The sequence below is a fragment of the Triturus cristatus genome, chromosome 10, assembly GCF_964204655.1.
Source record: "Triturus cristatus chromosome 10, aTriCri1.1, whole genome shotgun sequence".
NCBI classification, from domain to species: Eukaryota; Metazoa; Chordata; class Amphibia; order Caudata; family Salamandridae; genus Triturus; species Triturus cristatus.
The window spans coordinates 1233763476-1233789181 of record NC_140593.1 but is presented as its reverse complement, the minus strand read 5'-3'; the positions used below and the strand labels follow the sequence as shown (position 1 = coordinate 1233789181).

The window sequence follows — 25706 nt, the reverse complement described above, 5'->3', positions numbered from 1 at the left end:
AACTTGGTGGACGGGGATCTCAGCTCATCATGCTAAATTTCATCAAAAATATTGTTGGCCTTCCACCAAAAATTGACCTTTCTAGTTCTAGACAGGTATGATGCTTAAGAATTAGCCTGATGGCTCACCACATCCACAAACATACTTGATAAATTTAAGTAACCCAGTGGAATGCAACATTTTTGTGCTTGTTTGGAAATATGATGAAGCTACTGTTGACAGCCAGGAACACAAACACATTTGATCAGAAAGAATATCTGCCACATTCTGTACTAGGCTGCACTTTGTACTAAGTAATAAAGGAAAAAAATACTATTCAATAAAGCCCTAGATGCTGGGATGGATTCTATTTAGTGATATTTCAGACAAAATTACAACAGTAAGAGTGCAATACCTAGTGGAAGGGTGGGATTTGAGGGAAAAATGGCAAGGCGATTAGTGAAACTGAAAGATACGTTTTTCATACAAGTCTTGCAGAAGTTAATGAAAATGATCATGTGTTTGAGGTTTTAAATCTGCTAGATTGCACCGAAACCGCTGACTGCCATACTTCACCCATTTTTTTAAATTAAGAAATTCTAAAGCAAAGGAATAGAATACCGCGCTAGAGGCTGAAGAATAGTGTAAAAAGACCTAATTATTATACATTGGAAAGGGGAGGCACTATAGCATTCTTAGACAGTACTTTACAGCCTTAAATTGACTTCACAGAACTAAAAAGAGTGGAGGTAAAAACCTGATAGGTTTCCCATTGCATCACACTTTAGAAGTTTTATTTTTTACAAATGCCCATGCTTTTTTACTTTGGGCCTTGTAGTGATATAGTGAAGTGATAGGTTTAAACGGCATAGCTGTTTTAACTCTTTAGGATTTATAAAGGAGAAGGAATGGAGAAATTAAAGATTTTCTGTGCTGAATGTTAATGATTTTATGATGTTTTAAAGATCATCTTGTCAAATGTAATTCTTGTGTAAAGGCAAAGTTTAAATAAAAAATAAAAAAAAGGGTGAATGTGTTCTTCAAAAGTTGAACAAAAGGGGATGGTGCAGTAGTACTAACTGGGTCAAGGGTATGAGACAAAATGATGCTATCCCTACCTGAGCCAGGCAACACACTAACATCCAGACATAAGACAAACATCATGACTTTCAATACCATGTAGTCGGCAATAATGTTCAACCGAAGGGGGTCAGGAAACAACCTTGCAGCTAAAGATTTAAAAAAAACATCACAACTTTCAATACTCACCATGTAGTCAGCAATATCTTCTGGGGCATCTCCATCTGCGTCAAACTTGAAGGTCACCATTTTATTGTTGTGAGTCTCAAGCTGGCACTCCACCATGTTGTCTCCAGAGGTTGAAACCTAGTTACAGAGGAAAAATAATCAAATGCTTTGCATGCAAGTCTTTGCGTTAGAGGCAAAGCAACCTTACAGGGTGCAAAGTCCAGTCAAAAATTGAATGGGCCAACACAGACAAGCTACTCTCTCAAACAAATAACTTTGTAGAAACATTTATTATTTTTCTAAAAATAGTAGTCCTGGAGAAAAAAAAATAGGGTTTCAAGAAGAGGCCACAGGATAAGCACAATATTTCTTGAAGTGGCTTTTCAGGTTCAGTAACGCCAGAAGCTCAGTTACTAAGTACTCCACACCAACAAAAGTTACATGAAATCCAAGATTTTAGTCATTGGTATTATCTACAAATCAATAAACAATAGAATATCTCCAAGTATGGGGGGAATCTCCAGAACACTATTATATATTGTTTTCTTGTGAATTAGTGATGAAAAAGTTATACAAATGAAAGAAATAGGCCTATAGAAGGCAATATTCTCTCATCTTTTCTTTAGGTTTTTAGAAAAATATATTTCAAATAGCAGAAGTTGTCAAATGGTACATTTGGCTCAAAAGAATACAATTTAACCCTTACCTAACATAAAAATAAAGAAAAATGTAGCATTTAGATAAGCATTAGATATACTCCATGGCAGTTCTGGAAGGCTTACAGCCATCACGTCACACATTGTAGGATCAGATAGTTATCTTAGTTTTCAAGAAAACACAGTGAAAGGTTCAAGATACACATTAAAATATCAGACCATGCTACTGGAACTGAGGGATGGGGTTATATTAATAGATTCAGAGAAAATATCTATGATCGAGAATATAAATGACAGCTAAGAAACTTTGACTTCTGTCACGTTTTTCTCTCTAATATTCAAACAATAGACTAGAATAGCAAGCTAATTAAAAAGCCCTGACCACAGAGAAGGCATCTAAAAGCAGAGAAGGAAAAAGGATAATTATTCAGGGAAATTACTTGTGAGTGAAGCTTGATCAACAAGGGAATCGCGACTGGAGTCTTAATATCATAGGTGACTTCCAGGTAGTCGCTTTGTTAAATGGCTGGAATGGGAATATTCCTCAAGACTGCAGAAGCAGCATTTTTGTCACTTGTGGAAAGGAATAAAAGTTTCCCCGAAAGAAGCCAGTTCTACTTTGGGTGCAATGTAATTATACAGAATCCTACTCACCCAGCTATGGGCTGCTTTATGGACGTGATTCCAGCATTAACCAATTACTAGAACCAAATATTAGAAGACAAACATTTGGTTAAATGGCAATATCTTTTGTCTTCTCTAAGAAGAGTCTTAGCGAGGACATCTATTGCATGCAAACACCTTGCTGTCAGATAAAGAAGAGTTTGAAAGGATTCTTTACTACACTCCATCTAAGGTTAATTTGTGCAGAGAGGCTGAAGCTCATGCTAAACAAGGTAATAACTACAAGGAAAGCCACCTTCCATGACAGTTTTTTTAAGTCTTATTTGCGAGTCAGTGTGAATGGGAAAATCAAAATTGATAGGACAATTTTTAGTTCCAAGGGAGATCTCCTGATTTGGGGGGCGGGGGACTCCTTTCATTGCGTTCTTGGAGCACTTTCCATCTGAAGCAGAATGGGCAATGCAGTGGCAGCATTAGAGGGCTAGATGGAATGCCCTCAGCGCCAGCATGTTGATGTGATACACCATCTCTACAGAAGGCCGCTTCCCTTGATCAGAGAGCTCCTCCAAGTGAGCTTCCATCATTCAATTGAAGTATCCACTACAAAGAATTGCATTGGCAAAGGCTGCTGAACAGAAGTTCTTGAAACATGTTATATTCCCCGCACCCAGAGGAGGACTGCATGGCACTTCAGGACATCTGAATCCTTTCCTCCCAATCGTCCTTCTTTTGACCACTGATGCCTTAGTAGATCTCAGCTCAGATTTTTTCTAGACATTCCAGACGAGAACGCATGCTCAGCCTGGCACTGGGTACGAAGATGGTTCATGATGAAGCCATACGACCACTACCATGACATTCGTGAATAACCGAGATGCATTGGTAAGGCCGAAGACGATCACTGAGGACTGAAAGTGCTCATATCCCACCTGGAACCACAGGTAGCGCCTGTGGGGCTGCAGGACAGGGAAGTGAAAATTAGCGTCCAGCAGATCCACCGCCACCATACTGTCGCCTGGATTAACGGCAGACAGACCAATGGCCAGGGTGAGCATGCTGAACGTGTCCTTCCTGAGGGAGAAGTTCAGAGGGTGAAGATCAAATATAGGTTGGGGGCCTCCATCTTTCTTCAGCACCAGGAAGTAACTGGAATAACAACCAGTCCCAACTTCTGATGCCGCCATCCTTTCTATGGCTACCTTGACCAAGAAAGCCTGAATATCCCTTTGCAGGATGGACATATAGTCCTCCAGGAGGCATTGTGGTGTGGGAGGTAAGTGGGAAGGCTGGAAAGGAAGGGGAGGGCCTATCAGTTCTGGACAATTTGGAGCACCTGCTGGTCTGCTGTGATGCTCTGCCACCCGTGCAGTAAAAAGGTGATTTGAATTCCTATTGGGTGCGGCATCTAAGGCAAATGAAAGTGGTTTTGCTGTAGCCGCAGAGGAAGGGGTGTGTTATTGGGTAGGGATTTGTGTAGTTTGTTGCCCCTAGATCGGTGATGGTGGGCGGATCCAGTGTCTCTACCAGGTCTAGCGTGCTCTCTGGCAATATTCCCATCTGAAGCCTCAAAAAGACTCAAAACTTGGTGAAACTACAGTACAGGCAGGAATAGCCCAAGGGAGTGTGCTGTTGCTTTGCTGTTCTTGAAGTGCACCAAAGAGTAGTTTGCCTTGCCTTCAAAGAGACGTGAGACATCAAATGGCATGTCCATCAAGGGCTGTGCTAGGTTACTAGAAAATCACATTCAATGGATCCAAGCATGGTGCCAAAGGACCACACTTGTCTCACCTTCCCTACCGAAGCAATTGGTGGTATCCAGGCCTAAGCGAATTACCTACTTTCAAGCTCACTGACCATCCTGAAAAACACACTGAAGGTTGGTTCTGAGGCGTTCTCTAACAGCTGGCAAGACATCCCCCAAAATGCCCCAGAACGCATGCAGGTATCTACCCAGTCGGCAACTCAAGTTCACTGAACGGAGGGCAAGGTTAATAGAGTACAACACAAATGTTGTGATTGTTTCCATTCATTTGAGTCTATCCAACAGGGTGGATATTTGGGCTCACCCTACTCAAAGACCCCTGCACTACCAGGCTTTCTGGCATACGGTGCTGGAAGAGAAAGGTAAGCTCTCCTGGAGTAGGTATGTTTCTCCTCACTATTTAGCGGTTCACTGATGGGCAAGATCCAGGTTTTGAACAGGTACCCGGCAGTGCGTCAAGGCCACATTAAATGCAGGAGAGGCTCCAGTGTTTCCTGTACAGGTTGTAGGACCTCTGTTAGACCTTAGTTTGAACCTCAATGATGGGAAGTTGTAAATCAAGAACCTCTGCTGCCCTCCTAATAACTATCACAAAGGATTCAGACTCGTCAATGGCTGGACCTGGTTTAGGGACTGTAGGGCAGTGTCAGTTGAGAGATCAAGCCCATTTTCATAACCATGACTTTCTTCACTATTGGGGTCAAGCAGATCATAATGGAGCAGAAGCGTCTCTGAATCAGAGTGACCCTTGGGGCGTGAGAGGTGCAACTTCAGTGGAGGTCATGTTCGATTTACTTCAGAGTCCAAAAGGTCTATTGGCTCCCCCTCCAGCATCAGTGCCGTCATCGACGCAAAGGGTTCCAGCATTGGTCTTGACGTCATGTGGAGCATTAGGCAAAAAGTTGCAGAATTGGGACTGACACTGAAGCAGGGTCAAGGAGCACAGACTGTATTTGAGACGGATCCGTCGGCAGTAACCTGACTGTATCGCCCCCTTCGCCCCATGCTTAAGGCCAGTAGACACTCCAGAAAGATCCGGTAGGGTATCGAAAAGCCAGTTGGATGAATGGGAGCCATGTATGGATTTCTTGTGCTTTTTCTCTTAACTAACCTGATGAGTTGGACCTCAAAGGAGGTCATTCACTGGATCGGCCTTGAGAACGCGTCCTGTAGTTAAAGCGGTATTGGGCCTTCCTTTTGGGTGGTGTTCTGCGACATATAACTTGGCTTCGCAATCACGTATGGCCTTTGGATTCATCTTTGCGCACTTGTCGCACAACATCAAATCATGTGAGGAGTCCAGACACTGGAGACTGACCTCATGAGGGTCGTTCACCGACACTTGCTTGTGGCAATCCTTACATGGTTTAAACCCTGTAGTATCAAGAGAAATGTTCTTTGCGCTCTGGAAAAAATTAGACGGAGAAAGTTGGTGAAGATTTAACAATTCGAGGGAACAAGCCCCAGTGTGAGTTGGAAGGTCCATAAAGAAAACAACTGACGTCACTGCGCAGAGGTGGCGGCTATGTATGAGCTCCGATAATACAGGATCAAATGCGGAATCGCTGCTGAAGTTCTCTGGATTCAGTGTGGCACCAGGGGCTATTCACAAGGTGAGAAATCTGTAGTTAGAAGTATGCATCAGAAAGAACTAAAATCTTATCCGTCAAAAAAGAAGCATTACAAAATATTCCTATTTTGGCCAGACTTTCAATGTCTCTTATATTAAGATGCAAGTGGCAGCTACTACTGACTAAAGAAAATGTCCTTAACAAACCTCTTTTTTCAAAATCACAGATGTTAAGGACTGGATGAAAGAATTAAAGTTATCCCCTTATCGCGAGACTGCCTTCTCTGTGGGAATTAAACATTGTTTAGAGGGTCCTGCAGCTTCTGTTGAGCCATTTACAAACCCCTAATGTAGAAAACAGCTTTTCTTGTAGCTACATCTACAAGCAGCGTCAGCGAAATTTAGGCACTGTGCTCCCATTAAACTCTACACAGTGTTCCATAAGAACAAAGTGATCATGCGGATGCATCAGTTTTCTCCTTAAGGTGATATCAGATTTTCACGTAAACCAATGTACTTTCTTTCAGAACGCTACTTACCCAGGTCAAAGAGTTCTCCATACATTACATAGGAGGAGAGTGCTTACATTTTATTTGGACAAAACAAAAGATATATGGAAATGTAAACATTTATTTGTCAACATTGTCCCTTACGCATAAGGCTGGCCACTTCAAAACAGTAGCTCACCAAATGGACATAAACCTCTTGCATCTTATTCTACACGTTCCCTTTACTACAAGTAAAGCGGCTACTGCTGCTTTATTAGGGAATATTCACAATGTGGAGATTTTAAAGGAAGACACCTGGAAGTCTTTACAGAAATCTACCGGACATCATTAACTTGATTCAGACTCGAGAACAGATGCCCAGATGGGACAGGCTTCATTTGGAAACCACCCTACCTTTTCAAAAGTAGGGTTTGCTCTTCTATTCCTTGCTTATGATGATCAACTCTCTGAACTTCTCTGAAGGAATGCTTGCTTACCCATGCACAGCTATCTGCGAACACAGGGAATTCCCTTGTTATACCACAATTAAACTCCATTAGTAGTCAGGAAGTATGTAGTAAGATCAATGTGGTATCATGGAATATGGCTGGGGTAAGATCGAAATTGACCCTCCCATAATCCCTTATCAACAAGAGTTGTAAGGGATTATGGTCGCTATCTACAGTAGAACCACACATGTCGAACACTCTAGACCACAGCCTGAGGTCCAACAAAATATAGTCGATACAACTTAGTTGTTTGTCTTGTTAAAAGTATTACCCACCCTTAGATCAGAAGCAGTGCGACCATTTGCTGCCCTGAAGCCAAACTCCAAGGAAAGTGCTTTTAGTTGAAGTGCTACTTGGGTCAGTATTTTTATAGAGGGGAGGTTGAGGAGGGGGACATGCCACAACTTGTCCCCCTCGTTAGCGCCCAGGTATCCTCACTATCCAGGGGCTCAAAGGTGACATTAAAGACGCCAGCCACAAAGGAGAGCCTCTGGCTCATCTATCGTATCTGAACTCTTTTCCGCCTTCATTCCTCTAGTGTAGACATTGTAGATGTCAAGCAAGGTTCCATTTGGGCCTTTAATTTACATAGCTAGAATGTCCAAGCTATCTGAACGCGGCTCACTTGCTGTACACTAGAGTGCAATCTTGATCCAGATTATCAGGCCCCCTACAGGACGTCCAGGCTTATTGGAGATTGCTGGGTGGTAGAATGTTACATAGCCAGGCACATAAACAGGGATAGTACTCCTTATTTCTTGTAGTAATCATATGTCGAATGATTCAGTACAATGTATCCTTTGAGGACAGAGTGTTCGACATGAGTGTGGGTTCTACTGTAGATAGCGACCATAATCCCTTACAACTCATGTTGAGGTCACTCTAGGTGGGTCCACCCAGTTCTTCAAGCCAAGTCCTGTCCTCAAAGGAGATACTGCCTCCTTATGACAACCGTCGCCTTAAGTGGCCCCAGGTGGCTATGAATAAAGACAAGCTGAAATTCATCAAACAGAACCTGTTGACATTCACAGCTGAGCTCCAAAGTTTGACTGATTATCCAGGAGGACTGGACACGATTAGGGATTGCCACACTCAACTCTTTGACCAGTTAGCCAAGCTCTTCCAAGAACCGTAGCGCCAATCTAAATCTGCCCTGAACAGAAGACCGCAGTAGACGTAGTACAATAAGGAATGTAGAGTCACCAGACAACAACTAGCCACGGAAATCAGAGAGAACAATCTGATTCAAGTGAGGGATCTGAGGAGAAGGTACAAGTCAGCTCAAAAGAGGGCCAAAAGGGAGTGGGATATAGGTAGATAGGCCCTGATTAGGGAGTCCTGTGAAAGCAAGGACTCGCAGACATTTTGGCTTCTTGTAGTTAGGGGGCTGTTAACAGGCCTCCTCTCTCTACCAACAATATCTCTACCTCTGCATATAGCATAGAGCCTCCATTGTGAAAAAGGCCGAGTTACGACTCCTACTAATCTGGGTGTGTATTAGGACCTCTTTCTTTTACTGGATTCTGGTGACCTGCTCTGCTGCTCTTCAGGAAATTACCTTATTTGCGGGAAATTATATAGAGACTCCTGTTTCCTCAAAGTTGTAAGCAACCCACCGTTTTTCAGTTAGTGATTCACTTGACCTTATAGTCACACAACGATATAATAGCTGGTAAGAATGGCTCACTTACGTTTCTACATCTGTGTGGCCTCCTGCCTGTGTTTATTTTACTCCTAACAGAATTGAGCAACAAAGTGCTCGTTTGGCAAAACCCGTCAGCAACGGACCTCATTTTCAGGGGTGAGTCAGGTTGTGCAAAAAAGCTCAAGCTTGATGTGTTTTATGTCACTATGTTTGGTTATCAGCACGCCAGTTATCGACTACGTTGCACCGTCCTTTTACAGACTCCAATCATACTCCAACAATAGTCTACATATTTATCCATGCTGCATATGATTTTCCCTGTTTAAATTAATTAAATAACCCACTGTTTAGCAAGTACCCTACTGTCTTTTTTTAAAATTCACTTCACCGATCTTGCACTCCCACTGTTGACCACTGGTGACATCTAGTTGAGCATGGGAACACCGTACTTCACAACTATACTGCAATCTAGGACTCAAACTACAAGAGTTGTTTTTAATTACTGTATTTACCACCTTTTCAGGTCTCACCAATCCAGGTCCCAACTCTGGAACTTCAAGAGCAACGCTGGTAAAAAAAACAATAATCGGCATCAGCCTTGCGGTAGTGTTGGAGTTAGGAATACCTTTTCCTTCTTAAATATTCACCGGTCCTGAAGAATCGCCGATTGACCGGTTAGGGGCTGTAGGCGAGAAGAAAACAAGTTACTTACCTGTAACTGTAGTCAGTTACTTACCTGTAACTGTAGTTCTCCAGTATTGAAGCTTTCATAGATTCACATGCCTGAATCATTCCCCGTCGTCGAGACGGGAGTCTCTGATACATAAAAAAGCATTGCTTAGTAGTATAACAAACTAAAAAAGGCCTAGGCCCATTTTCCTTTGCAACCCATAACCTTCGTTATGTAAAAAAGGACTAAACTTGTCTCAGAACCAATCAGAACCTCTCACCCTCTAGAACCCTCCTGAGAGAATCTTCTGCCCCTCAGATTTTCGTGCACTTGTGCCATAACACACTGTGTGCTAAATCCGAGGTGAGCCTCTCAGGGGAGGAGGGTGGGTTGCATGTGAATCTATGAAAGCTCCAATACTGGAGAACTACAGTTACAGGTAAGTAACTTGTTTTCTTACTCCAGTATTGGAGCTTTCATAGATTCACATGCCTGAATCAGAATAGCGAGCAGTAGATAAATGCACATTTTTGTTGTTACCCAGAGCCTGATACAAGGAAACATATATAGTGCGATAAAAACGGTATTTCTAAACCAAAACACACATATCAAAAATACTTTGCAAAATTGCATCCAATACAATAAACAACAATAAAATGTGCAAACGTAGATAATAAAGGAAGGAGGGATGGTATGGGAGTCATGGCAGCCTCCACCTCCCCCAACATGGCGCAGAGACAGGTTGAGCAACAGGAGGCAATCCACATGGCGGCGTTGCTGGGACCAGCAAGCTCCAGCCCTGCTTGTCGTCACAGTCCGTCGAGGCTCTCCGACACTGGCGACTCCACGTCATCCAGGCTGGACGGATCCGAAGACTGTCCAATGCCAGAGGTCACCCCACAAACGGCAGACAAAATTATATGACTTAATGTATACTTGCAGCTTGGACACATTAACCGCAAGTATCTGCAGCGCCAGCACTGTATTGTTCTATGCTTGACACACTAGTTGGTCACTTACCCCCTACATGCAGTGGGGGCCGTCACGCGCCCTGTGCACATCGCAGCGAGCGGCTACCTCTGCAGTTCGGACGACGCGTTGTGAGCTCTGCTCACACTGCACAGCATCACACATTGGCACGGGGTATACTGGGATACACTCTGACACCAAGGGGAAACAACACACATCATATGAATGCCACGAATACCCACACGAGACGTCACTTGACCATTGCGTTTTTCCTCTCTTTCTTTAGCCCCTGGTTGGGCCTCACAGTTTGGACGAGCATCACTTCAGTGCTTGCCCCCACAGTTCAGCGCAAGTTAGCTTGTTTTCCATCTTCCCCCCTGTTTTTAATGTTGCTGGGTTGGAATAAGCGGACACGCCACACACACCAATATGTCCTGCCCCTCCTGCTCAGTCTTGTCTGCCAAACAATTATATCATGGTACAAGTTAATATAATTACATGGAATGTGCGCGGTATACACACCCCCACACGCAGATATTCCATTTACGCTTATTTACAGCGCAGAGCTGTGGACATTGCGTTCCTCCAAGAGACACACATGTCCCACAGAGCTGGGGCGGCTGCGAGGTAGTTGGAGAGGTCAGGTATACGGCACAATCTACTCGACCCATGCGCGGGGTGTACTTATCTGGGTGAGAATTGGAGTCCCATTTGTGGGTGAACAGACGCTAGTTAATCCGGAGGGCAGATATTGAATATGCTACTTACCAGTATGCATCTGTTCTTGGCATGTAGGGCTGCTGACATTCATATCTGTGCATATCTGTGCATAGATCGCCGCCTAGTGTTGGGTCCGGATGATTGCACATTGTTGTCCTGGAAGAGTCTTCGAAGTATCACGAGATAGGTGACTCCTCCCCTGGACCACAGTGCGCATGGGCATCCTCTCCATCCTTAGATTGTTTTTCGCCATTGTGGCAGTGATGGAGTAGATACAGTAAGTGATGACCATGCTATACAGTAATTCTGAGTGCTGCAGCCGCTACAGGCGCCGGGGAGGAGGGTGGGCAATATGAATGTCAGCAGCCCTACATGCCAAGAACAGATGCATACTGGTAAGTAGCATATTCAGTTCGAGGCATGTGGGCTGCTGAATTCATATCTGTGCATAGAATACATAGCAGTACCTCCATTAGCGGCGGCTACCCGTGCCAGCTGCAGCAGTCTGAAAAAGAGTTTTGAGAACAGCCTGTCCTACAGCTGCCTGCTGTTTTGAGTGTACATCTACACAGTAGTGTTTGGTAAATGTATGTATAGTGGACTATGTGGCTGCTGTACATATTTCCTGTAAAGGAATGTTTCCTAGGAAAGCCATGGACGCCCCTAACTTTCGTGTTGAGTGGGCTCGTGGGGGAATCGTTAATGTGCGTTTAGCTTTTTGATAGCAAATTTGAATACATTTAACGATCCATCTGGCTATACCTGCTTTGGAAATGGCGTTGCCCTTGTGTTGTGGAGAAAAGGCAACGAAAAGTTGTTTTGTTTTCCTAAAGTCCTTAGTTCTGTCTATATAGTACATGAGGGCCCTCTTTACATCTAGTGTATGGAGCATTCTCTCTGCGACATTCTGTGGATTTTGAAAGAAAACAGGCAGTTCAATAGTTCGATTCATGTGGAACTGCGATTTCTGTGGCGAATAGGTCTATCTCTGGCTGACCCCACTGTTGGAAGTACGGCTGGAGTACTGACGGATGTAGCTCCAACTCGTGCACCTGGTGGCTGTGTCTGCTGAGCAGATCCGCCATCTGGTTGTCCTTGCCCGGGAGGTGTTCCGCCATGAGGAATATGTTCCTCTGAATGGCCCACTTCCACATGCTCTGAGCCAGATGAGACAACTGTGGAGAGTGTGTTCCTCCCTGCTTCTGTATGTAGTACATGGCAGTCATGTTGTCCGTCCGGATCAACACGACTTTGTTGCACAAGTGTACTTTGAATGCCTTCATGGCTAGGAAGATTGCCATCAGTTCCAGAACGTTGATGTGCATCTTCTTTTGTTGCGTCGTCCATAGTCCCTGCACTGTGTAAGTGAGTACATGAGCTCCCCAACCCTGGAGAGAGGCGTCCGCCGTCAGTATTGTTTGTGGAACAGGCTCTTGGAACGGTCGGCCCTTGCAAAGGTTTTGTGGATTCCACCAATGCAGAGTTGTATGCCCGACCGCTCACCAACACTAGGTCTTTTAAATGTCCGTGAGCCTGATTCCATTGACGTGCTAAGCACTCCTGAAGCGGGCGCATATGTAGTCTCGCGTGTGGGACTATGAAAATGCAGGAGGCCATCATGCCTATCAACTGCATGAACACTCGCGCAGGAAGGGAGTGTTGAGGTTTGAATTTGGAGATCAGCAGTTGCATGCTGTTGATCCTCGCTAAATTTGGCTGAGCTGTGGCTGCCAGAGTGTTTATGGTCGCGCCTAGGTACTGTCGTACGTGTGCGGGTTGGAGATGTGATTTTGGGTAATTTAGTGAGAATCCCAGACTGTGAAGAAGGTGAATGGTGAGGGACATGTGGCTGGCACATTGCTGGGCTGACTTTGCCTGAACAAGCCAGTCGTCCAGGTAAGGGAAGACGTGAATGTGTTGTCTCTGTAGATGTGCAGCCACTGTTGCTAGGCACTTGGTAAAGACCCTGGGTGCTGTTGTTACTCCAAAGGGGAGAACTTTGAACTGATAGTGATGCCCCTGAATAGTAAACCTGAGATATTTCCTGTGTGATGGGTGTATGGGTATGTGGAAATACGCATCTTTTAGGTCCAGTGTGGCTAGGAAGTCTCCCTGACTGAGTAGCGGGAGAACCTGCTGTAGGGTGAGCATATGGAAATGCTCTGAAACAATGTAGTGGTTGAGGGGTCTCAGGTCTAGTATAGGTCTGAGCGACCCGTCCTTTTTTGGGATTAAGAAGTACAGAGAGTACACCCCTGTCCCCTGTTGGTTGACGGGCACGACCTCTATTGCACCTTTTTGCAGCATACTTAGCACTTCCTGCTGCAATAATGCCAAGTGCTCTACGAACATAGGACGGTGCTTTGGCGGTATGTTGGGTGGAGTGGACGTTAATTCGAGACAGTAACCGTGCTGGATAATGTCCCTGACCCACCTGTCTGTGGTGATGGTTTTCCATGCTGACAGGAACTGTTGGAGTCTCCCCCCAACAGGTGTTATGTGGTCGGGGGGCAGGGAGAGGGCGTCACTGTTTGTTTTTGGGGGGAGGACCTGGTGTTGCCGTAACCACGTCCTCTGCCTTTGGTGCTGGATCCAAGATATCCACCTCTGGTGGTTTTATCATAGGTACTTTGTGTGCCCCCTTTAGTGTACTGCTGCTGTGATCCCTGACCTCTAGCTGTTCCTCTATTCCCGGGGCGACGAAAGGAGCCACTACGAAACTGCTGCGTCTGCAGAGCCCCCATTGATTTCGCAGTGTCAGTGTCTTTTTTAATTTTCTCGAGGGTAGTGTCAACTTCAGGGCCAAAGAAATAGTCTGGGTTGACCGGTTGATTTAAGATATTGTTCTGAATCTCAGGCTTGAAGCCTGAGATTCTCAACCATGCGTGCCTCCTCAACATGACGCTTGTGTTGATTGCCCTCGCCGCAGTGTCGGCTGCGTCCAGTGCGCACTTGATGGATGCATTGGTAAGGAGTTGTCCCTCTCAGATAAGGAGCTCCGCTGCCTCTTTAAATTCATCTGGCAAATGTTGGAGTAGTGATTCTAGTGTGTCGTAGTGGGACCTATCATAACGGGCCAGGAGTGCCTGTGTGTTGGCAATGCGCCAGATATTTGCTGCTTGCGCTGCAATCCGTTTGCCTGATGTCTCCAGCACTTTGGACTCCTTGTGTGGGGGAGGAGCATCACCCGTTGTTTGTGAGTGGGCTCTTTTGCGAGCATTAGCAACAACCATGGAGTCCAAAGGTAACTGACCCCTAATGTACATAGGGTCTCCGGGTGCAGGCTTGTATTTCTTTTCGATCCTGGGGTTTAGCACCCGTGCCCTGGTTGTTTCTTTAAAAATGTCTTTTGCAGGTTTGAGAACTCCTTTTAACATGGGCAGAGTCTTGACAGTTTTTTCGGAAGAGGCGAAAGTGTCCACCAAGAAGTCTTCTTCGACAGTGTCAGAATGGAGTTCTACTCCATGATTAGCAGCAGCCCGTTCTATGAGGGCATTAAAGGCAGCAGTGTCCTCTGTGGGAGATGTCTTTATGTTATAAAGCTGCGTGTCATGGGTATCTGGTGCGGTACCCTGGTCTGTGTGGTCATCCCATGTCTGATCTGGGTCTTACAAGTGATCATCAGGATCGATATCCCCAGGGTAGGTGGTGTCATCCCCTACATAGTCCTCTCCTGCGTCTGCCTCTGAAGGCGTAGGAGAAAAGGACGGTGGATCCTGATGGAAGGGTTGAAAGTGTTCATGAAGCACTGGCTCGGACCCTGCCGGCAATTTGTGTTTGAGAGGAATTTTGTAGGAGTCCAATCCCCTCTGGCGTGATTTTCCGCTTGCGGAGCATCAACCTACCAGTGTTGGCGTCGATAAATTGTGGCTGTGAAGGCTCGAAAACTGTTTGTCCAGTGGATGGGGACTGTGTTTGGCGGACACGTGTCCGAATCTCGAACAGTTTCGGCGCCGTGGGCGGCGGCAACCCAAACGTGATGTTGGCTGGCTCCGAGGGTGCTTTCGAAGCCTTGTGCGTGTCGGGACCCGACGTAGAGTGGAGGGCTGCCTGTTCTCTGATGCGTTGCAACGATGCAGAGACCTGTTGCACGGTGAACGCAGATGGCTCCTTGGAACCGATCGGCACCTTGGAGGTAGGCGTCGAAGCGGCATCCGACTTCTTTGCAGTCATGGGGTCATCGAGCCGAAGGGAGGTATCGACGCTCGTCGGAGTCGATGACTTGGCAGGCGCCGCCGTCTTAAGAAGTTGACGCAGACGGGGTGGCCACCTTGACTTCGGTGGTTTGGGCCGATGTCTTCGGTGCCAGAGGCCGAGGTGCCTTGTGGGGACCGAGGGCCTTCTTCTTCGGCTCGGCACCCGTATCCGCTGTAGTGAGCTCGGCACCGAAATCCCTTTTTGCGCGGTCGGAGCCGATGACCTTTGCCGGCGTCGAAGGGGTGGAGGGCTTCGAGCCGATCACAACCAGTTTCACTTTCGGTTTCGATGGAACTGGTGCGATGGATGGTTTCGCTGAAGGGAATCCAGTCGTCTTCGACAATAATGGCTCCTGCGAAATGTTCGAGGCCGGGCCTGGAGGCGGGGCCGAAGAACCGTGAGATTGATCTTGGGTAAGGCCCGAAGGCGATCCCTCGACCTGAGCCGTATGACGACGTATTTTTTCGGCCTCCGTATCGACGGGTTGCCCTAGCTCTTCGCTGGAGCTATCTTCCTCGGCCCAAGGGCCTCATCGTAGTCTCCTACCTCTTCGACGACTTCTTCTCCCTGAAAGATCACTTCATCGTCGTCTTCCGATTGGGAATCGTGTTCTGAAGCGGGGCTGGAGTCTACGTCTTCCACGCTCTCGGCGTCCTCGTCTTCGGTGCTAAAGATGTTGGCTGGGGCAGGCGCCGATTGCTGCGCCTCCAATCTTGCTGCCCGTCGATTCCGGAGAGACTTCTTTGAGCGGAATCGGGCACAGGTCATACATTTCGACTCATCGTGATCCTATGAGAGACATTTGTTGCATACCGGGTGGACGTCGATGTGTGGGTATTTCGCGTGGCATAAAGGACACCTTTTGAAGGGAGTCCTCGATTCCATCGTCGATCGAAGTTCGATGTTCGGACCAAGCGGATCCGAAAAGCTTGAAGAAGGTGCTAAAGCACTAAAGAAACTAGTCGATACCGAACGGGAACAGTACCGACGATAACTAAAGGCCTTTTGGCCTTAAACTGAATTTTCCTAACTTGAGCTAAGATAAGCACATCCGAACCCAATGGCGGAAAAAAACAATCTAAGGATGGAGAGGATGCCCATGTGCACTGTGGTCCAGGGGAGGAGTCACCTATCTCGTGATACTTCGAAGACTCTTCCAGGACAACAATGTGCAATCATCCGGACCCAACACTAGGCGGCGATCTATGCACAGATATGCACAGATATGAATTCAGCAGCCCACATGCCTCGAACGCATTTTTTAGCGGGAGACTCAACGGTCAGCCGATTCTCCTGGGTTCTATCTATGGCCCCAATGTCAACCAGCCTGCCTTTTTAGACACCCTCACAGGGAAACTTGCCAACTGAAATGGGGTTCCTTGGCTCGTCGGGTGTAGACTTTAACTCCGTGTTAGATGTCGAATTGGATAGATCATTTCCGCCACTCACCAAGACCTCCGCAGCGTCCAATATACGTGCCCTTGCAGACTGGCTGGCGTACTGGACCCTAATAGACATATGGCGTGCCACTAACCCTGATACCCGGATCTACTCGTATTACTCGGCGGTACACAAGTTGCACGTGCGATTAGATAGGATTGTGGGGTCTCCAACACTGCTCCCACTGATACACCATATCGAGTACTTAGGCCGCACACACTCCGATCACAACCCCCAACTCTTACAGCTTAACTGGGAATCTGGGCGCCCTCCCGCCCCCATCTAGAGATTGCAAATGGCGGCACTCGAGGACCGGCCCTTTCACTCGTCGTTGGGCACGGCCATTCTGGATTACTTTGAACTCAATGAGGATACCACTGGGGACGAGTTAGTGGAGTGGGAGGCCTTCAAGGTCAGTGCGTGGACACTGTCTGGGTACGACCTGGAACATACGCAAGACCCTGCAACATGACCTAACTAAAATAGAAACACAACTACTACGATATGAGGCGCACAGCGAGGAGGGGGGTGGAGACCACCATCGATTAGAGTCATTACGCGCACAACACTCTGACCTGCTGCAGCGACTCCGCTGCCATAACTCTTAGCCTGGCTCATCAGACAAGAACATACCCACGCGCCAATAAGCGCCCTACGGGCCGATACTGGCCTATTAGTGCATACACAGCGTGAAATCCACACAGCTCTGACACGACACTATAAGCAACTATATCAGTCCCACAAGATTCAAGACACATATGCCCCCTTATCCTTCCTCGTCCGGATACGGCTGCCCGAGATATCACCAGAACATATAGAGCTCCTAGATGCTAGGATATCCTTAGAGGAAATCAGAGAGGCAATCTCATCACTGGCAACAGGCAAAATCCCGGGACCTGATGGCTTCCCGGCGGAATATTATAAAGCGTATCAAGTAACATTAGTGTCGCGCTTGCATGCTCTTTTTGCAGCCTCTGTAGATACGGGGCATCTTCCCCCCTCACTTTGTGAGGCACACCTCATCTTGTTGCCTAAACCTGACAGAGACCACACCGACATGGACTCGTACAGACCCCTCGCCATTCTCAACTCCGATTACAAAATACTGGCTAAAATTCTAGCAGACAGACTTGCGCAAGCAGTCCCCTCTTTGGTGCACGCGGATCAGAACGGTTTTGTACCGTCCCGTAGCACCTCACTTAACCTACGCCGCTTCTTTCGGGTCGCGACCTACTCCACACGCGAATGGCCGCGGGCGGGCTGGCTGCCTTGTACTGGACCTTGAAAAGGCTTTCGACTCCCTCGAGTGGGACTACATGTTTGCAACCCTTGAGCGGTACCAGCTAGGCCCCACGTTTCTACAGCTGACCCAGCTACTTTACACGAACCCTGCGATGAGAGTGAGGGTGGGCTCCTACATTTCTGAGGCCATCCCAGTGCAACGGGGCACAAGCAAGGCTGTCCATTGTCCCCTCTTCTCTTCGCGCTGGCGATGGAGCCGCTTGCGGAGTCCTTGAGAACCCAACTACAAGATGGCATCCCACAAGGCGACGACGTGCACACAGTGTCGTTATACGCCGACGATCTGTTGATATACTGTAGGGACATCAGTCGGATCCCGGAGGGTCTGGCTCATGTGCTGGGGGAATTCGCAACAGTATCCGGGCTAAAGGTTAATGCCACTAAATCCAAACTATATGCCTTTGGAGCCGAAGTCTCCGATCCAGGATTTGTACTCAACGGGGTGCGAGTGCAATGGAGCGCAGACACGTTTCGATACTTAGGAATACGAGTCTATCGGCAACCGCAAGACCTATTTGACGGCAACCTAGGCAGAGCACTAACAGACATTCGCTCTCAGATGCGATTCTGGTGCACACTTCCACTGGCAGTCACAGGCAGGGTGGCGCTGGTGAAAATGGTGTCCTTACCAAGACTCCTGTACTACTTTGTCAACCTACCTAACTATGTACCAGCCTCCTTCTTTACCCAACTGGAACAGACAATCAGGGACTTTATCTGGGGCACCAGCCGGCACAGGGTAGCGATCAAAAAATTATATTTGCCCACAGACCAGGGGGGGTCTAGCAGCTCCCTGCTTTGAACACTACTACCTTGCGGCTCAACTCCAGTGAATCGCCAGATGGTTTGCAGACAGACACCGCAGTGACACTGCATCCACCCGTCCACCATACACTCTACTACAGATCCTCACGCTCTTTCACCCTGGTACACACACACGCCCCCCGGAACCCTTATATTTGAATGTGGCCTATAGGTGTTATCGGCGAAGCCTCTACCTAACAAGACATGCCACACACTACGCCCCTGCCCTCCCTTTGGAAGGCACCCCTAGAGGACAGACGGTGTGCACAGCCGCTGACCTGCATCATTGACACGAAGCTGGGATACAGACCTTGGGTGATCTCTATCACGAGGGCTCACTGATTCCTTATGCGACACTAGCAGCGAACGAGGACCTCCCCACAGGACAATTCCTCCTGCATTGCTCACTGGTGGCCACCCTTACAGAGAAGTGGGGAGAACTAGGCACTGAACCACAAATGCACCTCACTATCCAATACTTCCATGTCATGGGACGAGGCAGACACCTGATACGTTGGTTTGCTGCTTCACTACGTCATCATGCGGCAATCAGCCTAGCTCCCCTCCGATGCAAGTGGGAGCATGACCTGGGACACCAACTCTCAGACAAAGCCTGGGCACAGATATTGGCCAGCCCGACTCATATCCCACGAAACATGCGACTTAGGCAAATACAATACTTCATTACGCAACCTGCATACTTAACGCCAGCTAACATTAATAGATATTTCCATCGAGCTGACTCTGCCTGTCCCCGCTGCGCGACTCTTGATGCAGACCTAGTGCATATGCTCTGGGGCTGTCCCAACCTTAGCACCTACTGGAGAGAAGTGGCAGATACACTCCGTGCCTGTACGGAAAGAGAACTACCCTTTGAGTGGCAAACATATCTGCTACATGTCTTTCGTAGGACGCGCAATACTAAGGTCACCTCCCAGTTTTTAGATTTGGGCATGGCCACGGCCAAACGACTAATCACAAAAAGATGGAAAGCGCCAGATTCCCCACAACCGCAGGCTTGGAAACGCTCCACCATTGCGTGGGCCAGAGCAGAAGGCATAGTGATCAAGCGGGAAGAAATAGTGGGTCTCAGGAAAGTACCTATAGCTGAAAATTGGGATGCGATCCTGGCAACGCTACAGCAATCTGCAGAACTGCCAATCAGTCCCTTCAGACACCTGATCTACACAGCCAACACTGCGCACACGACCCTCACTCATAGATCACGTTTCTGCAACAGACCATGTACCACAAACTAAACATTCCTGCTTTGATGCTCTCGCGCATCATAACCTTATGGCAATGACATCACTAAGGGGCGCCCTCTGAGGCATAAAGGCAGCATTCTACATACCCCAACCTGCGTGAGCATTCCAACCCTACTCCAAGTTCAACACCCCAAGTACAAAAAATTTTGTCACATGAACAGCTTAACCAATCTATCTGCATTGCATTGACTGTTTAAGCATAACCAAAGCCGCACCATGCGCATGTATACTAGATGTATTACTTGTGGGTAAAGCCTGCATCATAAGTAACCTAAGCTTAAAGTACCAAACTGAAAGTAGATTTTGATGCCTCACTGATGGATTAAAAATATATTGATGTCCAGTGACGCACATCACCAAATGTCGTTACACACTGTAGAAAAGATGCAATAATTGCTTATGTGTTTGCTTACTAAATGCCAATAAAAAAGATTTTAAAAAAAAAAATAAAGGAAGGAGGGATGGTGGTGAAGGCTCACCGTTACTGGATAAGGTTCCTCAGCCTCGCTTCTCCCACCGCCACATCTCTTCCTGTGGCTGCATCCAAGCAGTAATGCCTTTTGAAGGTGTGCGTACTTGTTCAGGTCGCCACCCTGCAGAGATCCTGGATCGGCACTCCCGCAAATAAAGCAGTAGAGGTGGACACTGCTCTTGTCGAATGGGCACGGACTCGTGCATTCAGAGGTCACCCAGCTGCCTGACAATACTGTATCGCACTGGAAATCCATCAGCAATTCCCCTTTTTGACAAAGGGAAACCCTTCCTGGGTGCGCTGAAGGCAACAAAAAGTTGTGAAGACTTGCGGAAAGGCTTAGTTTTTTGTAAATAGAACTTTAGACCACGTTGGACATCCAGCGAGTGGAGAGCTCTTTCCGCTGCTGTTGTTGGTTGAGGAAAAAATAGTTTGAGAATTAGTGGCTCATTTAAATGAAAATCAGTTGGTACCTTTGAAATGAATTTTGGATTAGTCCAGAGTATCATTCTATCTTCCTTGAATTGTAAGAAAGGCTCCTGGACCGTGAGAGCCTGAATTTCCCCCACTCTCCTGGCTGAAGTGAGCGCAATGAGAAGCGCAACTTTCCAAAACAGGAATTTCAGACCTGCCCTGTGTATTGGCTCGAAGGGCTGTTTCATTAACTGGGAAAGAACAATGTTCAATTGCCAGAGAGGTGGTGGAGGTTTTATTGGAGGGAAAACCAGGAACAATCCCTTCATTAATTGTTTGATGACTCTAGCGGACCACAAAGATGGACCAGAGGCAGTCCTTCTGTAGCGTGATATTGCGGCTAGGTGTACCTTTATCGATGCATGAGCCAAACCGGACTTTGCCAAAAGCAAGATATATGGAATAATCTCGTGAGCTGCCGAGTCCAGAGGATGAATGTTAGATCTTTTGCACCATAAACAGAATCTCTCCCACTTCATCGGGTATGTTTTGTTTGTACTATCCGCCCTGGCTCTAGATAGAATGTCCCTGCACTCCATTTGGATGTTCAGATGTTGAAATTCACAGTATTCAGGAGCCAGGCTGCTAAGTGCAGTGATTTCGGATCCGAATGAAGTACTTCCCCCCTGGAACATCGTCAGAAGTGACGGTATCGGCTGGAGGCAAATCGGGCATTCCTCCGACAGTAGTAGAAGCTCCGCGAACCAATGCTGCCTGGGCCACCATGGAGCTATCAGGATTATCCTGCATGGTTCTTTTTTGATCTTCATAAGAACCTGCGGCAGGAGGGGAATTGGAGGAAAGGCATAGGCAAAGATGCCTGACCATGCCATCAAAAACGCATTCCCCCAAGATCCCCGTTGGGGAAGCCAGCTTGCGAAGTACTGGCATTTTTTGTTCTCCTTTGTTGCGAAGAGGTCTACTGTCGGTCTTCCCCATTTCTGGAAGATGTTGTTTAAACTCCCTTGGTCGATCTCCCATTCGTGGCAGATGGATTTGAGCCTGCTGAGAGTATCCGCCTTGGTGTTCTGATCCCCTGGAAGATGTTCTGCTGTAATGGATATTTTGTGTAGTAGAGCCCATTCCCATATCAACTGGGCTTCTCGAGACAGGGAGAGTGATCTTGTTCCTCCCTGTTTGTTCAAATAGTGCATTGCTGTTGTGTTGTCTGTTCTTATCAACACGGCTGATCCTTGAATCCTTGGTAGGAACGCTAACAATGCTAAGCGGACAGCTCTGAGCTCCAAGAGGTTGATATGCATTTGCTGTTCGTTCAACTTCCAGCGACTGCTGACTTGTAGGTCCTGAAGGAACGCTCCCCAGCCTTCCAAGGACACATCTGTCGTAACCACTAGTGGGGCTGGTTGAGTAAGGAAAGAAAGACCCTGCGAGATGTTCCATTTTCGGGTCCACCATGTTTCCGTGTGGATCATGATCGGCGTAACCCTGAGTATATCATCGAAGGATCCTTTAGCCTGATGCCATTGAAGATCTAACTGCTCTTGCAACGGACGCATCCTTAGCCTGCAGAAAGGTATGAGGGGAATGCAAGATGACATCGTTCCCAGCAATGATTTGTACTTGCGTACTGAAAGAGACTTTCTTTTTATAAAAACCTGGGATTGAGATATTATTCCCAGCTGTCTTTCCTTGGAGGGGAACGCTTTGTTTACCTCGGTATCCAGAATTGCTCCCAAGAAGGTGATATTTCTTGTCGGCTGAAGAGTGGACTTCTCTTCGTTTAAAGTCAGACTCAACCTGGCAAACAGTTCCATGCAAGCCCTTGTTGACGACCGGACCGACGCTGCTGATGGTGCTTTGACTAACCAGTCGTCGAGGTAAGGAAATACCTGGTGTTTCTGCTTCCTTAGAACCGCTGCCACTGGAGCCAGACATTTCGTAAAAATTCTCGGGGCTGATTTCAGGTCAAAAGGCAGTACCCTGAATTGGTAGTGTTCTCCGGCCACCATGAAACAAAGGTACTGCCTGTGGGAAGGATAGATTGGGATGTGAAAGTACGCATCCCGTAGGTCCAATTTGGTCATATTATCTCCTGGGTTTAATAGCAGCAGAATATCTTGGAGGGAAATCATTCTGAAGGATTGTTCCTTGAGGTAAGTATTTAGGGATCTGAGGTCCAAAATAGGGCGCCATTGGAAAACGTTTTTCTTGACTAGGAAAAACCGGGAATAAAATCCCCTTCCTCTCTGGGAATTCGGTACCGGTACTATTGCTCCTTTTCAGAGCATTGTCCGAATTTCTCGATGCGTCTGATGCAAATATTTGACCTCTTGGTGTCTTGGTGGTGCACAAGGGGGAGTTTGCAGAAGCTTTAGAGTATGTCCGAAATGTATTATGTTGAGGACCCATTGGTCCATAGTTATTTGCTGCCAATCTTGAAGATAAGAAATCCTTCCACCCAAGGGAACATGTGACATAAGAAGAATAGGTGTAGCCAGAGTTAGAAAGTTGTCATTGTCGTCGGGTGTTGTCCTTCCCCTGACGACCTCATCGACCTCTAGGAGTAGATTTCGTGTAACCTCCTGTTTCTCGCTGCGAATACTGTTGACGGTATGGCTGAGATGAGGTGGAGTAAGAAGTATACCGGCCTTGTTGGTAACCCCCACTATAGGAGGATTGGCCACTACCCCTTGAGCCAAGAAAAGGAACTTTCCTATACTGCAATGTTCCCAGTGATTTAGTTGTTTCTGTACCTTTTTTGATACTCTGCAAGGCCTCGTCAATGTGTTTCCAGAACAAATCTTCTCCATTGAAGGGAAGGTCCAAGATCTTATTCTGGACTTCGGGCCTAAACGCTGTTGCTCTTAGCCATCCTTGTCGGCGTAAAACAGCCGCTCCCCCCAAAGATCTGAAGGTCGTGGTCGCAATGTCCATTGCGCAATCTATGACTTCAGCCGAACTCCTTTCACCTTCTTGGAGGATTTTTCTGTCTTCCTGTCTGTCAGCCTCAGGAATGCTGTCTATGTAAGGCGATAGGTCGCACCACATTTGCCTATCATACCTGCCCAGGATGGCCAGGGCATTCGCCGCCTTAACAAGAAGGGCAGACATGGAAGAAAACCTCTTCCCTGCATTGACCAGACGCCTACCCTCTCTGTCGGGAGGTGTTGAAATTGGAGCGGACGGATTCCTTGATTTTTGCTGAGCCGCCTGGGTTACAACTGAGTCCTGCTTGGGGTGGCCTAGTAGACAAACTGGAGCATCCGAGGGCGCTTTATATTTGTCTAGTCTGGCGAGTACTGGAGTAACCGTTGCCGGTGTCTCCATGACCTTGAGACCTTCTTCCCATAAATGACTAACAATCGGGAGAGATCGAACTGTCTTGCGAAACGGCTCCTTGAAATCATACAAGAAGCACTCTTTTTTGTCCGATGACATGTTGAGCGCAAATCTCTGTGCAGCCCTCTCCATTAGATTATGGAACCCCCCCGATGTCCTCCGGAGGAGAGTCGACAGGTCTCGGTGAAGGAGATGAAGGGGACGGAATGAGATAATCATCCCATTCTTTACTAGGGTCCGTTATCTCCCTCTCTTCCTGTTCCTCATCGTCAGAGGTCTCTGGAGCCGGGTGTGGTAATGGTGATATAGGCAAGGACTCAGGAACCTGTTGCCTTCGCACAGGCGTAAACAGAATAGAGTGTGATGTAGGCACTGGTATCCTTTGGGAAGAATGAGGTAAAGGATGTCTCCTTTTATAGTCATCCAACATAAATTGCAAATCTGTCAGTAGTGAAGATGGAACGCTCACCACTTCTTCCTGGTAGTGTTGCTGGGGACGGTCTTGAAATCCCCCATAGTCATCTTCCCAGTCATCTTCCTGACATTTAACATGTAATTGTGAGGGGCTACTGGCGTAGCCAAAAGGATCATCATTATCTTCCTCCTGCGAGTCTTCTTCCTCTAAGAGGTGGGATGGAACCAGAGGTGTTACCTTGCTTGGAGATGTAATATCTGGGGTAATCCTCCTCTTCCTGGTAAAATCCAGTTTTTCTGGGGGGTTTTCTCTCGTCGACGAGCCCGTATACGAGATTGCCGTCGAAATCGCCGACGAAACTGTAGTCGCCGATGCTGCCGTCGACGCTGCCGTTACTGTCGCTGTTGTCGTCATCGACAATCCCGTCGACGACGTAGTCGTGGTCGTCGATGTCGTCGTCGACGCTCTCGTCGTAGATACTGCAGTTGACTACACTATCGTCGACGAAGGTATAGGTTTAATAGTGATTTTTACCTCACTTTTCTTCGTAGACGACGCTACTTTCTTAGTCGACGATCCCGTCGACGACGTGGATTTTCCTAATTTCTCTTCAGGAGATGTAGAGGCTGGCTTTTTAATTGAATGTTTAATTTTAAGGGGTGATTTTGAAGGCTCTGAACTCGTCTTCTTAGACTGTTTTACCCCTGAAGCATGACCCTTGCTCTCCTTCTCCATACTTTGAGGAGATTTTGAGGGACTGCGCTCTGAAGATCCAGTCGTGATCTTTTTAAGAGTCTTCTCAGGTCTTTCCCCTGAGGTATGAGCCTGAGGAGATCTACCTCTTTTCTGAGATCTCCTTGAAGTTGTCGATGCCTCATCACTGTCACTAGACACGACGTCCTTTCTGGTCTTAAGTTTTTGGAGCCAAATTAGCAGTCTACCTTCACGATCCCTCAGTGTTTTATTAGAAAAGGTACGACATACCTTACACTCCTTTGCCTGATGGTGTGGGTAAAGGCAGTACATGCAATCCCTATGAGGGTCGTCTGTATATAACCTTTTCTTTGAACAGGTGGCGCAGGCTCTAAATAAACCCTTCTTCTTCTTGTCAGCCATTCTCCAGAAGTTGATGATGAAAAATCAGTTGAATAAACTCTTCAATCTAGAACCAAACTGTAGAATTTGAGCAGAGCT

General features: G+C 47.0%; 1 protein-coding gene across 2 annotated transcripts in view; it reads right to left on the bottom strand.

Moving 5' to 3' along the window:
• The window catches only part of WNK3 (WNK lysine deficient protein kinase 3), a 1041636-nt gene that overhangs the window by 392101 nt on the left and 623829 nt on the right, over positions 1 to 25706 (bottom strand). For both annotated transcript variants that reach the window (XM_085629857.1, XM_085629858.1), the window contains exon 13: positions 1249 to 1365. In XM_085629857.1, coding sequence (XP_085485983.1) covers positions 1249 to 1365 — 117 coding nt within the window. The remainder of the gene's footprint in view (positions 1 to 1248; positions 1366 to 25706) is intronic.